Below are 15,787 nucleotides of genomic sequence, written 5' to 3'. Positions count from 1 at the left end.
GTAAGTGCCTTCCTCCACCTCCCTCCCCTCCCCGGTGCTCCTGCTGCCCGCAGTTATGGTGATGGGAGCGGGGGATGCCCCCTCATGTCCCCCCTCCCTCGCTTCCCCCCCGGTCCCGTGTCAGAGAGCGCGGCGGGTGATGGGAGCGGGGGATGCCCCCTCATGTCCCCGGTTCCCCCCAGGTCCCGTGTCAGAGAGCGCGCCGGGTGATGGGAGCGGGGGATGCCCCCTCATGTGGGAGCGGAGCAGGAGATGGGCGGGGGAGCGTGGTGGTGCTGGTCGCGGCCTGTGTGTGTGTGTATATAGGTGTGTATGTACGTGGGAGTGTGTGTATGTACGTGGGAGTGTGTTTATGTACGTGGGAGTGTGTTTATGTACGTGGGAGTGTGTGTATGTACGTGGGAGTGTGTGTATGTACGTGGGAGTGTGTGTATGTACGTGGGAGTGTGTGTATGTACGTGGGAGTGTGTGTATGTACGTGGGAGTGTGTGTATGTACGTGGGAGTGTGTGTATGTACGTGGGAGTGTGTGTATGTACGTGGGAGTGTGTGTATGTACGTGGGAGTGTGTGTATGTACGTGTGTGTGTGTGTGTATGTATATATATAGGAGAGTGTGTATGTGTGTATGGGAGTATGTGTGACACCAGAGGTACCCCCCCCCCCCCAATCAGTCAGTCACCCCTGCCCCGGTCAGTCAGTCACCCCTGCCCCGGTCAGTCAGTCACCCCTGCCCCGGTCAGTCAGTCACCCCTGCCCCCCTCTCTCTGGTCTCCCCCCATCTCCCCTCTCTCTGGTCTCCCCCCGTCTCCCCTCTCTCTGGTCTCCCCCCGTCTCCCCTCTCTCTGGTCTCCCCCCTCTCTGGTCTCCCCCCGTCTCCCTTCTCTCTGGTCTCCCCCGTCTCCCTCTCTCTCTGGTCTCCCCTCTCTCTCTGGTCTCCCCTCTCTCTCTGGTCTCCCCTCTCTCTCTGGTCTCCCCTCTCTCTCTGGTCTCCCCTCTCTCTCTGGTCTCCCCCATCTCCCCTCTCTCGGGTCTCCCCCGTCTCCCCTCTCTCTGGTCTCCCCCGTCTCCCCTCTAAAAGGTGTGTGTATTATACACACACACCTTATATATACACCTTTTGACACCTCTAGCCATAAAACACATCCACACCGGGGGAAGGACCAGCACAGATAACATTCCAAGAGACACTGTTTTTAAGTATACCCTTTGCTTGCTTCATTCATTGTAACATCGCCGGAAGAAGAGATCAGTGTATCTCGAAAGCTCGCACAAATAAAAGCATTTCGTTAGCCACAGAACGGTATCATCTATTTATTTTTAGATTATTGAAGCTCGGCTAACACGGTACTAATGCTCCCTGTATATGCTGCTCTCCTTGTACATCCAACACCTGTGCTGCTCTCGGATCACTAGCTGAATACTAAACTTAAAATACAACATTGACTTCATCCTTCAAAACCAAAAAATTTGGGGGTGAGGGGGTGGGAGGAGGGTAAAGGAGAGAAACCTAACTAAAATAAACATTTCTACATGAAAATATATATTCTATAACTCCCGTGTCTATTTAAAAGGAGGTTTATATATAACGTATCGCCAGGTAATACTGTATATAGGATGAGCACAGAACACTTTCTACAGTATATCATCCATTTAAGAACTTGCATATGTGAATAATGTATCCAAATGACAATAAAATATATTTTATGGATAACTGTATTATCTGCAACACTACATAGCTGGATGAATGATCATTTGTTGATGTAGGTATTTGGGGAGAGCCAGCTAAGTGTGTTGAGCAGCGACTGATTGGCTTATTGGCCATTCGGGCTACTTACAGTAGCATCCTTCTGCCGGCACTGGCAGACTGGCGCCCAACTTCTGCGCGACCGGAGGGGTGAGCTGTAGAGCCCCCGAACCAGATCAGCATCTTTCACCCAAAAGGTAAGATTGTTGGGGAGGGGGGAGGTGTTTGTGTGTGTTGAAGTGAGTGGAAGAGTGAGAGGTGGAGGATTTAAGAGGGAGAGAGAGAGAGGAGACAGTAAAGGGAGGGGTGTCAAGGCCCCTGGTATTAGGTACTCATGGTGCTGCTAATCCTTCCTTATTTGATAAGTAATAGGAAGGATGTGCGACCCCCAGCATATAATAACCAATGGTCTCACATCACTAATATTACGGAGTCACTAGCATATCCTTTTGGAGGATGAGGACTTGAGATCAGTACTGACTGGTACCCCCAAAACTAGTCAGTAGATGGGCAAGTAGTATTCGAGACAACCTCGTCCACAGCCATTTTCAAGAACAAACTGAGAAGACCTAGCTGAACCAAAAGAACAGAGAACTTCAAATACCACAGATCGCAAAGTCTGCCCCCACAGAAGGCTTACCGAGACTTCCTCGAAATGGGACAATAGTCAAATGTCCACCATCCGCCATTTTGTTAATTGCCAGACCGTAGACGTTATTTACATGGCAACCTGTACATGTAATAAGAGATATGTAGGCAAGACAGGGCGACAGTTGAGGCGGAGAATCATGGAGCATATCGAGACCATTAGGTTTAGGGTGGACACACCGATGTCCAGGCATGGTAATGAAATGCCTGATGGCAACATAGGAGTCCTTTAATTCGTTGGGATTGACCATGTTCGCTAAAATAGAAGAAAAGGTGACTGGGACAGGGAATTACTGAAACAACAGTCGAATTGGAGATATACTCTCAAGACTCTGTCCAAGAGGAATTAATGAGGGCTTTGTATTTCCCACATACATTTAAAGTGCTGTACAATATTTGTGTGATCTCTTACATTGTATATATTATGCGGGTAACAACTTTCCATTAACTTTGAGACCAGCCTCTACATAAGTAGATTAATAAATCTCTTCCTGTACATCTTGATAACACGCAGATTAGTATTGATCTCTGAAACAGACGGCCGCAAATAATCCCTTAACAGAGAAGTCTTTGCAAAATTTGTATTAAACTTCTAGCAAAGCGCAGATAATTAAAATAAACTAATATATTTCTCTAATTAAATAATAAATAAAAAACGGCATAGGTAAGCCCTTTCATAATGAAATATTCTATCATTTTTATCTTTAAACAGATTGTTCTTTGTGAGCATTATAAGAAACGGAAATGCGAATTGTAATTAACTTTAAAATAAAAATTGGGCTAACTGGGAATGGTTGCCATGACGACGGGATGCTATAGAACGCCTTTCCTCTGTCCGATCCCACCCACGACAAAGCATGTTACATGCGAGACGTGCGTGGGTTAGGTTAGAGACGCGGACGTCAGCAATGCCAGCCTAGGGAACAGCTGATTAAGGGAGCTGGGACTCCCATATGGGACCGGGGTCAACAGGTTTGCCCCTCCCTTTAACTTACCGGACGATACAGCTTGTACTTTAGTTTACTTTTAAATTGGTAATTGTGTGTTATTGTATCTCTGCCAGTAACGTTATCTATTTACTCGTGAGGGTGTGCATATTTGCTACTTGGGTTAGAGCAATGCAATTTCACTGCATAATGTGCTATTAAAATAGGCAATTGCAGGCTATAAAATCCACCAGACATTTATGATCAAATAAGGAAGGATTAGCAGCAGCAACACACTTGCAGGATCTCCCCAAATACCTACCTAAACAAACGATCATTCATACAGCTATATAGTGTTGCAGATAATAATCAGAGTTATTCAGAATATATATTATTGTCATTTGGATACATTATTCTCATATGCATATATTGTATGACATGGAAAGTGTTCCCTGTGCTCACCTTACATATATACAGTACTGTCTGGCGATACATTGTACATAAACCTCCTTTTATAATAGAATAGTGAGTTATAGAATAAATGTATTTTCATGTATAAAATGTTTGTTTTCATTAGGTTTCCCTTCCCCCTCTTTCTGGTTTTTATATGTGACGTCAATGCTGTATTTGAAGTTTATTATTCAGCTAGTGATCTGAGTGCAGGGTCTTTTCTTTTCTCTAGTTGGGATTTGTTCTGGATTGAATTACCCTTGTTAGCACCTATCACAATTACCACGGACATGGTGCCGCAGACCGTGCGGACGCACGCGAACAGACTGCCTTAAGGCAGTGTTCGCGTCCATGCGGCGTGCGTTGCGCAAGAAATCAGTTGAAACAGATTTCTTGCCGCGACAGGCCGGTTACGTCAGTGGTTCACCCAATGAGGGCGAACCAGCTTCGTGACGCCCCTCGGCACGCCCCCCCACAGCCCGTCTAGCCAGCGAAAGCACCCGCTTTCCCTCAGCCTCCGCACTTAAGAAGTCACTATGTCCGAGGCCTTACAGTTTCAGTGTAGCTGGATCAAACTTACTTTTATTGCTGAATCTGTTTTCTTTTTTTTTAAAGACATTTTTTACAAAGATCTAAAAAGGGGGGGTTAGTCCTAATCTAGATGTCTCCTGCTCTCTGGCACACAAACTGCAACGCTTCAGGCTTCAGAAAAGGGCATCGACCCTGAAACGTTGCTGACATCTAGATTAGAACTAACCCCCCCCCCCCACTTTTTTAGATTTTTGTGAAAATGTCTCCAAAAACCGGATTCTGCAATAAAAGTAAGTTTGATCCAGCTACACTGAAACTACAGGTAAGCCTTTTTCATTTTTATATACTTTGCAATATATTTGAGTGCTGATCCAAACCATTGTTGACCCTGTATTGTCTGCAAGCCTATTGGTGGAGGCCGCGGATCTGAGCACTGATGCATAAGAAATAAGAATTTTTTTTTAAAGAAAATGCTTATGGCGATATTAAGTTCTTTTTTTTCTTTTTGTTTAATACATCCACCATCGTGAATGTCTGCCATATAGAACGCAGCAGCGACCACTCTAACATTGCAATAGTGGCCTCTGCGTTTATATATTCTTACAAAAGAAAGTATTGTTTATTCAGCATTTGTTACTTTCTGCAATCGGGCTAAACTGACAAAGCTATTTAAAGCAGCATAACACGTAGCACTGCGCGAGTACATTTTTATTTCTATTACAGGATTGAAGTAGGGGGTCTCCGGAACAGAACTGCATTTATTTCTACCCTGGGGACCCCCTGCTTCCAGAGATATTTCTCTCCATAGGAAGGGGGGGGGGGGAGGGGGAATCTGCAGCCAGGGAACTAGTGTGCCTAACGGCATGGCAGTATTTAAATGCCCCGCGGGCCAATAGGAAGCCGTGACATCATCTGATGCAGTGTGCCCTGGACATTTAAACTTCACAGAGATATCTGCACCCCCTACAGAGGTAAGCATCTCTTTAAGCAGGGGGTCCCCCGCAGCTGAAATTAACACAGGAGACCCCCTGCTTCCATTTTTTCCCCCAATCGTGAAGTGCTGCATCTCTTGCTGCTCTGACATATCTTAAATCATGAGCGATGAGGGGAGGGGGGGGTTAAATGGCTATATGCTTTGACTTTATTGAAATTCCAAAATATGTCGCGACGTCCCCATTTAGGCCCTTATTCAGTATACTGTGAGACCGCTTCCCAGTGCTAGAGAAGACGTCCTCCCCATGAATGAGACCAATAGCGTCTCCAGTACAAGGAAGCTGCACCCCTGCATATGGATACAGGGAGGTTTTATTCAACTGCAATAGTGCCGATCACCGCACTACTGGAAAAGAAATTCAATTGACATCAATGGGAGTCGCCGTGCCATCGGGCCCCCCGATCGATATTTTAATGAACCCCCCCCCATAGAATCAGAGCCGCCAGCTCAGGTGTTCGCCTCCTAACCTTCAGCATCTCCTCGTGGATCCCAAAATGCCCATAGGAGCTGAAGTACACGCCACCCTCATCCTCGCGCAGGTCTGCTATGGCGCCAGATGAAGAAGAGGAGCCCGTCCCGACATCTGCGTTCATCACAAAATCCTGCGCGAGGTGTCTGCAATCAATTTCAAACATACCCTTGAGACAGGCTCGCTGACCCGTGGAAATGAAATAAGAGGGGGGAAAAAAAGTACAGCTGGGATGTGAAAGATTCCATCTCTTCTAACTTCTATTACACAGGGGGCACCTCTAACAAACGACAGCTCCCTCTACTGGACATGTGCTGTATTGGTCCTAGAGAAGTTTAAATGTCTCGGTGTGTTGGAAGCCCGAGACGCCTTGCAAAGGGCCCTTTATTTCCAGGGCGTGGAGCGGAAAACCCTTCCGGCAATGGAGAGACCGCCAGCGATCAAAGTGTTAATTGCTCTGCAGAAGTATATATGTTCCTTAAAATTAGGAGGCAGAGATCAGAATAAAAAGGCATTGAAAAGGAAGGATAGAGATGACAAGCCTGCGCAATTAACCCATTCGTTTCAAAAGCATCCTACACAGGTCAATTACTGGTAAACGCTGGATCAGCAGTAACCAACTCCGGTCTTCAAGGGCCAGCAACAGGTCAGGTTTTAAGGATATCTCTGCTTCAGCATAGGTGGCTCAACCAGTGCCTTTCATTGACTGGGCCACCTGTGCTGAAGCAGGGACAGCCTTAAAACCTGACGGTGGCCCTTGAGGACTGCTGTTGGCCACGCATGTTGGATTATATACCTCATTTTGTGAAGGTCTTCCAGGGCCAAGGCTAAATTGGCCTCGGCAGCCTGAGCTCTGCTCTCCGCAAGCTTCACGCGATCAGAGAGAGACAGGTCATCACCGGAGCTTGCGTTCTGAAGCGCGTCGCCGCTTACTTCAAGATCATCCACATCTAATACAGAAAAGAGACAGATACGAAAACTGGTCATCAGTGAGGAAAATAAGAGTATGCTTCCCACAGTGGTGGTTATTGGAGATGCACTACCATCAATAACCAGACAGATGAAAAGGGGGGCGGCGGGGAGAGGGATTATTTGAGGGTAACATATATCCCAGGAGTGGCCAACTCCAGTCCTCAAGGGCCACCAACAAACAGGTCAGGCTTTATGGATATTTCCCCGCTTCAGCACAGGTGTCTCAGTCAATGACCTGCTCCAAACTCAGTGCCAGTCAGTGTCTTTACTCACTGAGCCGCTCCTTCTCCCTATATCCTATATTGCCCTGCCAGCCGCATAAGACACATGAAAAGCTTGTCAGGGACTAAGGTTTGTAGCCCATTTCTTGCACAACCAGCACTGAAAAACGGCAATCAATACACAAAGTGAGAATATTCTGTCCTTCTTCCATACTGTAAAATTCCCCTTTTATATGCAATCATACGTCAGAAGCATTCATGTCATAGTTGAATAGTAGAGGAGGCTGGGGGGAAATAAAAGACATGTCCATCAAGTTCAACCTCCCCTCTAAAGTGGCTGAAGGGCACAAAGCTGATTCATTGCGCAAGTCAGAACTGAGCAGTGTTGATAGCAGAAGGTAAGTACTGTATAGAACCCAGACTGGTTGTGCACCAAGTTCTGCGGCTTAACCATGCTGCTCACGCCTCAAATAATACGAAAATAGTGTGCTGCATATACAAAAGCAAAACTAATTTTGTAGCAACATTATAACCACTTGGACACTAGCGCGCTGCACTTGTCTTAAAGTATATTGGATGTATACATATAAAAAGTTAGTCGGAAACATACTCACTTGTCTGACCCCTGAGAAGTTGAACCTACAGCCACAGTCTTCAGAAGCAGAGAACCTGCCTTGAGGGACATTAGAAGCTGGCTAGCTCCATTACTCCTTTGACTATTCAGTAATCTCTGCCTGCTCTGTTCCACCGGTAGCCAATCGACACTAATTGGCTACTGCCCCGTGGTCATAAAATACCTGCTGGCAACCGAGCTCAGTCCTACACTATTAGGCTTGGGTTCTGACCCAGCGTGGTTCACTCTTCTCCTATTGGAACTGGGCTTCCTTTTCATCACGTGTCTGCCTGATGGTTTCCTGGGCTTCCCTGTACTTCCATTCAAATGCAGCCTTCGCCTCTGCGACTGTTGCATGGCTTTATACCCATTATTTCAGGTACATATTGCAGTTTAACCTTAGTATGATTTTGCCCTTCCCTCCCAAGCAACCAGAGACTTTCCAGTCACAGCTGTATGGAACACCAGTTTCTAGGACTTTGTCTACAGCTAATGTTATTTATGCCAATTTGGGAACCCCTAGACTAAATTATACTTCTAAACCGTGCACATTTCCCATCCTAATTTACAGCCCTTTCATTGTTTTGCAGTGCGACTGTATAACAATCCTGTCCTAGAGGCCAGAGCTTCTTTTTTGTCCCACAAATGCAAATTGCTTCTGCCCATCTGAAATGCCACACCAACATATCTGGCATCCTGAGTTGGTGCTCAAGAAAACGGCCCCTTATAGGTGCAATCCCACATAGTCGGCCAGTTGAATTTCTTAGGGGCTTCTGAATGGAGAAGAGTTTGCCAATCAAATGTTTTCTTTGCCCTCATCAGAGAGCCAATAAGATGTGGGGAGGGGGGACTCTGGCACTACAAGCGCTTGCTGACCACACAGAGAAATCTCATAAGGGAACGGCCATAGGAAAATCACACCCCTCCCGAGCCTCACTTTAAAACAAATTATAAATACTTATAAGTGTCAGATTTGCGTTAAAAAATATATATCAATGGCCCAGATGAGACCCCCTTAAAGCAGCAGTCCAAGCTGCCGTTTTTGTTTTATTTAATTGTTTTCCCCCTTAAAATGTACATCAATACAATTCACACAATAAGTAATTAGCTAAGTTGCCAAATCGATCCGTTCCCCTGTGATCGATCGGCGAATATTCGGCTCGGGGGTTCACTAAATGGCTGTCAGTGCAGCAGAAAAGGACCAACGATGCAAAGTTCTGTGGGGAAGATCATGTGACCAGGCAGTCACTAGATACAATTGGTGCACTGCGAGATAGAGGGCAGGGCTCCAAAAAGGGGTGTGCCAGAGCCCGTCTCAGAAGAGGAAGTGACTTTGTAAATGGGTGCTATAGAAACAAAAAACGCTTGTTACATTATAATACATTAAAAATGTAATTCAGAGTTGTTAAAAAGAGTTGGGAAGAGAGTTATCCCTGTTTGGTGGGAGGCCTAAAAAGTGTGCAGATTAAGCAATAAATAGGCTTTAGGACAGGGGTTGCCAATTCCAGTCCTCAAGGGCCACCAACCGGTCAGGTTTTACATACATCCCTGCTTCAGCACAGGGGGTATAGTCAATGATTGAGCCACCTGTGCTATAGCAGTGATATTTAAAACCAGACCTGTTGGTGGCCCTTGAGGACTGGAGTTGGCCACCGCTGCTTTAAGACACTCCTGAATACCTGCAATATCTAGCATGCTTTCTTTTTTATTCCGTCAACAGATTGCTCGATCCGTCAGCACCAGAAGCAAATCAGTTTTAGAACTGGGCAGTAATTATTGTTTCAAGTAAAATATAGTGTAATGAAACAAAACAAACTGACAAAATTGTGATTTGATCCCACCGGTGACTTTCAAACCATGAACAGTCATTCACTAGCAGAAGCCTTCATCATCTTAACTTACACAAAGCAGACATTTTTAAAGCAATTGGATATTTAATTGAAACGGGCGCCTCCGTAATGGGATCCTCAAATCACGAAATTGGGGGCTCGGAATCTATTTCATGGTGGCTTCACAATCTAATTATTTGCCGTTCGCAGCTTAATACAAGAAACAGATTTCTGGGGAGAAATATGTACGGCCCCGCTCACCAGCGATTTTCTCTGTAGCACAATTTATTTTACCCACAGTCAGCTCTGAAGAAGCTGTGTTAGCAGAAGTGATTAACAGAGTGGAGCATAATGCAGAACTTTATTAAATTGCAAGTACTTTCTCCCCCCTGTCATTTACTGAAACATGAGCCACCTGTGCTGAAGCAGGGATATCCTTAAAACCTGACCTGCTGGGGGCCCAAAACAGAACAGTTAATCCTGAGTAGTGTATAGTGAAACACCAATTGAGGTCCGTCTCCCCCTGCCAGCTCTAGACAGTCCTCAATTGGTGTTTCACTATACACTACTCAGGATTGACTGTTCTGTTTTAATTTGTGTAATTCTGTCTTATTGTTTTTATTGTGTGTTATGCTATTCATGGATTTAGATTAAATATATGTATCCTAGGGTTCACGTTTATTGAAACTGAACCTAGCTGTATAACCATTGCAACTGAGGTGGAGTTGGATCCCCTCAGTAATATTTTTATTAATAAATGACACTTTGTTAATCCCTGGTGCGCATTGTGTGCACCTTTTCTTCTCACTTATGAAAATGCTTAAATAAGAGATCCCTATAGCAAATGACAATGTTAAGAAACGCTTACCAAACTGAAGCAATGGATCGTCCTTTAAAACTGGCTTCAAGTATTCTTCTTCATCCCAAGGAAGGGGGCTGCATACAGAACGCAAAGACTCAGCCGTACATCCCTATACACACAGGGTGACAATGTTATTGTGAAGGCGACAGGATTCACATCTATTGGGGCAGGGGTGCGCAAACTGGGAGGGGGGAGGGAACAGGGAAGGGGGAGGGGCGCAGAGGTTACAGTGGCCCAACGCTCTTCCCCAAGGCATTTAAATTAAATGCCGGGGAGCGAGCGCGAGGCCTCTAACATCCCTTATCTGGTCTCCAGTGGCTTCCAGCGATGCGTCGCCATGGCAATGCGGCATCACGTGACGTCAGAAGATGCCGGACACCAGGTAAAGGGGGGGGGGGGGATGCGAGCAGGGGGGGGAGAGCAGGCAGGGGGCGCAGACTTAAAAGTTTGCGCACCCCAGTTTTAGGGAACAGTGCACGCAAAATTAGATCATCCGTTTCATCAAAATAAATGTAAATTTAGGGCAGTTATAAACCAAGCATGTTTACTTACGGTAGATCTAATAAAGTTAATGAGTTTAATGAATCCATAGAAGTCAAGTCCTTAAAAAAAAAAAAAAGTATATAATTAGTACATTATATTTCAAATGTGCACTCAAAAGAGATCTGCAGTGTGATGTGCGGGATGTGTAGCACAGAACAATTGCTCCCAGGCTGTTAATGGGCTCTCTCATATACACACACAAGTGCTACAGTATGTAACAAAATTAAACCAAAAGTGGATATTGCAATGTATGAGGCATGCTTACCCCTATTTTGTAGCCATTAGCCGATTACCCTCCCCAATAACCTCTGTGCAAATTAAATGGTACGCAATCACCTACTTAAAAGCATAGAACATGTATCTAATTAACTACTGCATGATCTTGCCAATAGTGTGAAGGTTTTTTTTTCTTTTTCTTTCTTTCCACATTACAGCTATAACTTTAAAAGCCCCCAAAATGGCGCTTTTTTTTGGTCCCTATAAGATCAATACGTTGCCATTTTCTGTACCTTTTTGGATCATGTGTTAAATTCAGAATATTATACATACTACCTGTGTTTGCTCTATTTCTCTGCAACATTGTCTTGTTCCTATGCATGGGCTGTCAGCAAGAAGCACCAATTAATAACCCTTTTACACACACACACACACACACACACACACACACACACACACACACACACACACACACACACACACACACACACACACACACACACACACACACACACACACACACACTGCTTTGCTGTTACGTCTAAGTTTATGACCTGGAAAATTAGAACTTGCGGTATTGTTAATAACAACTTTATTTCATATAGCACTTTTCTCCCAACTCAACGCTTCCCAATTACAGTGTACAAATGAGCTTACAATCTATGTTTTTGATGCCTGAGGCACAGGGAGATAAAGTGACTTGCCCAAGGTCACAAGGAGCCGACACCGGGAATTGAATCAGGCTCCCCTGATTCAAACTCAGTGTCATTGTTATCAGTCAGTGCCTTTATTCACTGAGCCGCTCCTTCTCCCTGTTGTTGTAGTATATGTCTTTATTTATATAGCGCCATTAATGTACATAGCGCTTCACAGTAGTAATACACGTGGTAATCAAATAAATAACAGATAATATAAATAACAGATCATGGGAATAAGTGCTTTAGACATAAAAGTAACATTAAGGAAGAGGAGTCCCTGCCCCGAGGAGCTTACAGTCTAATTGGTAGGTAGGGAAAACGTACAGAGACAGTAGGAGGGAGTTCTGGTAAGTGCGTCTGCAGAGGGCCAAGCTTTATGTATCATGTGTTCAGAATAGCCACAGTGCTATTCATATGCTTCTTTAAGCAAGTGTGTCTTAAGTTGGGTCTTAAAGGTGAATAGAGAGGGTGCTAGTCGGGTACTGAGGGGAAGGGCATTCCAGAGGTGTGGGGCAGTCAGTGAAAAAGGTTTAAGGCCGGAGAGGGCTTTAGATACAAAGGGGGTAGAAAGAAGACATCCTTGAGTAGAACGCAGGAGTCTTTGTGGTGCATAATTAGAAATTAGGGCTGAGATGTAAGGAGGGGCAGAAGAGTGTAAAGCTTTAAAAGTGATGAGAAAAATGGAGTGTGAGATGCGGGATTTGATCGGAAGCCAGGAGACGGATTTCACGAGGGGAGATGCCGAGACAGATCTAGGAAATAGTAGAGCGATTCTGGCAGCAGCGATTAGGATAGATTGTAGGGGAGACAGGTGAGGGGCAGGAAGGCCGGACAGCAGGAGGTTACAGTAATCAAGACGGGAGAGAATGAGGGCCTGAGTCAGAGTTTTAGCAGTCGAGCAACAGAGGAAAGGGCGTATCTTTGTTATATTGCGGAGGAAAAAGCGACAAGTTTTAGAAATGTTTTGAATGTGAGGGGCGAATGTGAGAGAGGAGTCGAGTGTGACCCCTAGGCAGCGTGCTTGGGCTACTGGGTGAATGATCGTAGTTCAAACAGTAATGTGGAAGGAGGTAGTAGGGCCAGGTTTGGGAGGAAGTATGAGGAGCTCTGTTTTAGCCATATTGAGTTTAAGGCGGCGGAGGGCCATCCAGGATGATATAGCAGAGACATTCAGAAACTTTGGTTTGTACAGCAGGTGTAAGGTCGGGTGTTGAAAAGTATATTTGTGTGTCGTCAGCAGAGAGGTGATCTGCTCATGAATCCAGTGAGAACTCCTGTACAGTGACCAAAAAGATATCCAAGCACTCCAGTGGTCTTAGGGAAATATAAAATCTGTTAATTACATCAGGATCGAAATTTGGCAAAGGTCCGAGGTGGGACCGAAACGTTGATCCTTATTTAATAAATGCATTTTCCATGTCACTGAGACCACTAGAGTGTCTGGATACTTCTTCGTTTATAACATTCAAAACAGCTAATTTAAAAAACAAACAAAAAAAACTTAAGATAATATTAATGAGCAATTATGTTTTGCCAAATGATGTGGAAATGTAACACTGCCACATGGACTGTTCAAACTATTATGAACTAACAATCCTGTCCAAGTACAAGATGTTTCCTAGTTCAGTCTACCAAACAGATCACAACAATATATTTTCAATACATAAGAAAAGGGTAGTGTGTTTTGCAAATAAACTTTTGGAATGCCCAAAATTTAAACAAGATTTAACTTACCATACTTATTAAATACGGTGCCGATATTAAACTGATGCTCAGATTTGCAATGGGAAAACGTCTCTTCAGCGGAATGGTATAACCTGCAGAAACAGCAAAAACGATTTAAAACTGAGCAATGATAATCTCCCAGGAGTTCTGTAGACCTGTATTTGGGCTACAGATTACACCTAGAGGAAATTGACAGGGGATATGGTACATCCTGTCCACTAACTAACCATGTATCCTAAACCAATAGAAAATAATCCACACGTAGTCAAGATTTTGACATACTATGTATTGTCATCTTGTGTTATTTAAAATGTGCGTGCTTCTATAAATGTTTTTGTTTGCATGTTTGTAATGTGTGAAATTGTACAGTGAAACGTGAGGGGATCGTTTACATAGTCGGTAAACTGGCAATAGGAGAGTCCGGCTAATAACATGGCTAAGAACAACATACCTTTCGCAAAACAGACACAGAACCGCTGCTATAGGATTTGGTTCATCATCCTCCCATGCTGCATCATCGCCGCTGTCCGAAAAATATGGCGTATCATCATAGTCTTCCTCCCCCAGAGCTGACAAAATATTAAGTAAATAAAATCAATTTTAGTCATGGTTAAACAAAATACCACATCTTTCCATGGCTGCATTGTGCCCAGCAATGTGCTGAAGTCTCAATAATTTGTAAAACACCTATAGGGTTGTGTTTCTACTGTATCTGGGGCTGTAACCATTCAAAAAACGAATTTAGGGCCATTGGGGGCATATTCTGTGACATCACCAAAAACAAATAAACTGCTGGGAAAGAAAGACAAAGCCCATTGCTGTTAAGCAGGATACCTTTGTAGTGTTGTATGGGTTACATCCTTAAAACGAATTCAAAGACTATTAGATTTAAAATGAGGCATGTTTAGCAAATATTAGTTATCATTGAAATCGGGGACAGGAGAAAGGGGTTATATTTAATTATGCAAACACAGAACCATCGAAACCAGCAGTGAGGCAAAACATAACTTCTAAATTCCTCTAAAGATAAATGGACAACAGGACTCGCATGAATCACATTTAAACATATCAAATCTCACACTGATCTTGACATCGGTTCTCTGTCTCTCTGTCTCTCTGTCTCCCTGTCTCTCTGTCTCTCTGTCTCCCTGTCTCCCTGTCTCTCTGTCTCCCTGTCTCTCTCTGTCTCGTCTCTCTCTGTCTCGTCTCTCTCTGTCTCGTCTCTCTCTGTCTCGTCTCAGAATAACATCCATTCACTGGCACATTGATCTTCGGCACATTATATGGGCTCCTGCACTCTGGGTAAATCCCTGCCTGTCATCCTTCACGTTGTACCCCCCGAACACCACCACTAGGCTTCTTTGCTACCCATGCAGGGCTCTATATATCTATATAGAGAATACACTGTTATCTGCCACTTACACACGTGTGTACCTGTGCGCTGCGCCATGTTGGAAACACCCCCCGAAAACTTCCGGTTCACAGTCTGTCAGCGATATAACCACACCCCCATCACGTGACCAGCCATCAGTGCCATGCCGGTTGCTATAGTAACCAGGCTGGCTGTTTCCTGGTTTGTGTATACTGCTGTGTTGTCTTCACGCTTTCAGTGCTCAACAGGAGCCAGTAATGCTCTGATACCCCCCACAAGTAACAATCACCATTCTCATTGAATACATCATGTAATACTCTGATACCCCCCACAAGTAACAATCGCCACTCTCATTGAATACATCATGTAATGCTCTGATACCCCCCACAAGTAACAATCACCACTCTCAGGGAATAAATCATGTAATTCTCAGATATATCCCCCACAAGTAACAAGCATCACTTTCCCTCTCAGGGAAGAAATCATTCTGACTTTCAAGAGGATTTAAAATAATAATAATTATGCTTGTCATAAAGGGGGTTACTTTCTGCAACTGGTGACCTTCCGCAGTCATGTATTAAACAAAATGAAAGTCGTGTCACCGCCGCACGCCACAGAAAATTCTATACCAAACTCCTATTATCTACATTGTGATATTTTTTTTTTTTATTTATAAAATGTTTTACCAGGAAATAATACACTGAGAGTTACCTCTCGTTTCCAAGTATGTCCTGGGCAGTTATACCGACAACGACAATTATATCTTGCCATGTTAACGTAATGCAGCGTAGTGTCATGACATCACGTAGCGTCCCGTTGCCTTTGCAACGCAGCAACGTTTGATGCCGCACAGCCATGTTCACTGCAGTTGGAGGGGGAATCGCAGGGGAATACCGGAGAATGCCAGGGACGCCGCCGCACCACGCCGCCACCCGGAGACTGACAGGCTAAACCCGTAGCCCGGAGGTAAGAA

The 15,787-nt window shown here is 44.6% G+C and overlaps 1 protein-coding gene across 2 annotated transcripts in view; it reads right to left on the bottom strand.

Annotated features, from left to right (window-relative positions):
* PRMT3 (protein arginine methyltransferase 3) overlaps positions 1-14,947 on the bottom strand; it is a 105,684-nt gene extending 90,737 nt beyond the window's left edge. The window contains exons 1-7 of one of the 2 annotated variants that reach the window (XM_075567197.1): positions 14,865-14,947; positions 13,894-14,011; positions 13,452-13,534; positions 10,813-10,862; positions 10,267-10,369; positions 6,560-6,713; positions 5,762-5,909 (exon numbers count right to left, since the gene is read on the bottom strand). In XM_075567197.1, the coding sequence (XP_075423312.1) occupies positions 5,762-5,909; positions 6,560-6,713; positions 10,267-10,369; positions 10,813-10,862; positions 13,452-13,534; positions 13,894-14,011; positions 14,865-14,892 (684 nt within the window). In that variant the 5' untranslated portion in view covers positions 14,893-14,947. The remainder of the gene's footprint in view (positions 1-5,761; positions 5,910-6,559; positions 6,714-10,266; positions 10,370-10,812; positions 10,863-13,451; positions 13,535-13,893; positions 14,012-14,864) is intronic. The other variant, XM_075567198.1, reaches the window with a different exon arrangement.
* Between the last annotated feature and the right edge of the window lie 840 nt (positions 14,948-15,787).

Source organism: Ascaphus truei, chromosome 12, assembly GCF_040206685.1.
Source record: "Ascaphus truei isolate aAscTru1 chromosome 12, aAscTru1.hap1, whole genome shotgun sequence".
Lineage (NCBI taxonomy): Eukaryota > Metazoa > Chordata > Amphibia > Anura > Ascaphidae > Ascaphus > Ascaphus truei.
The sequence above is the reverse complement of the archived record's forward strand: the minus strand, read 5'-3'. Positions and strand labels throughout refer to the sequence as shown.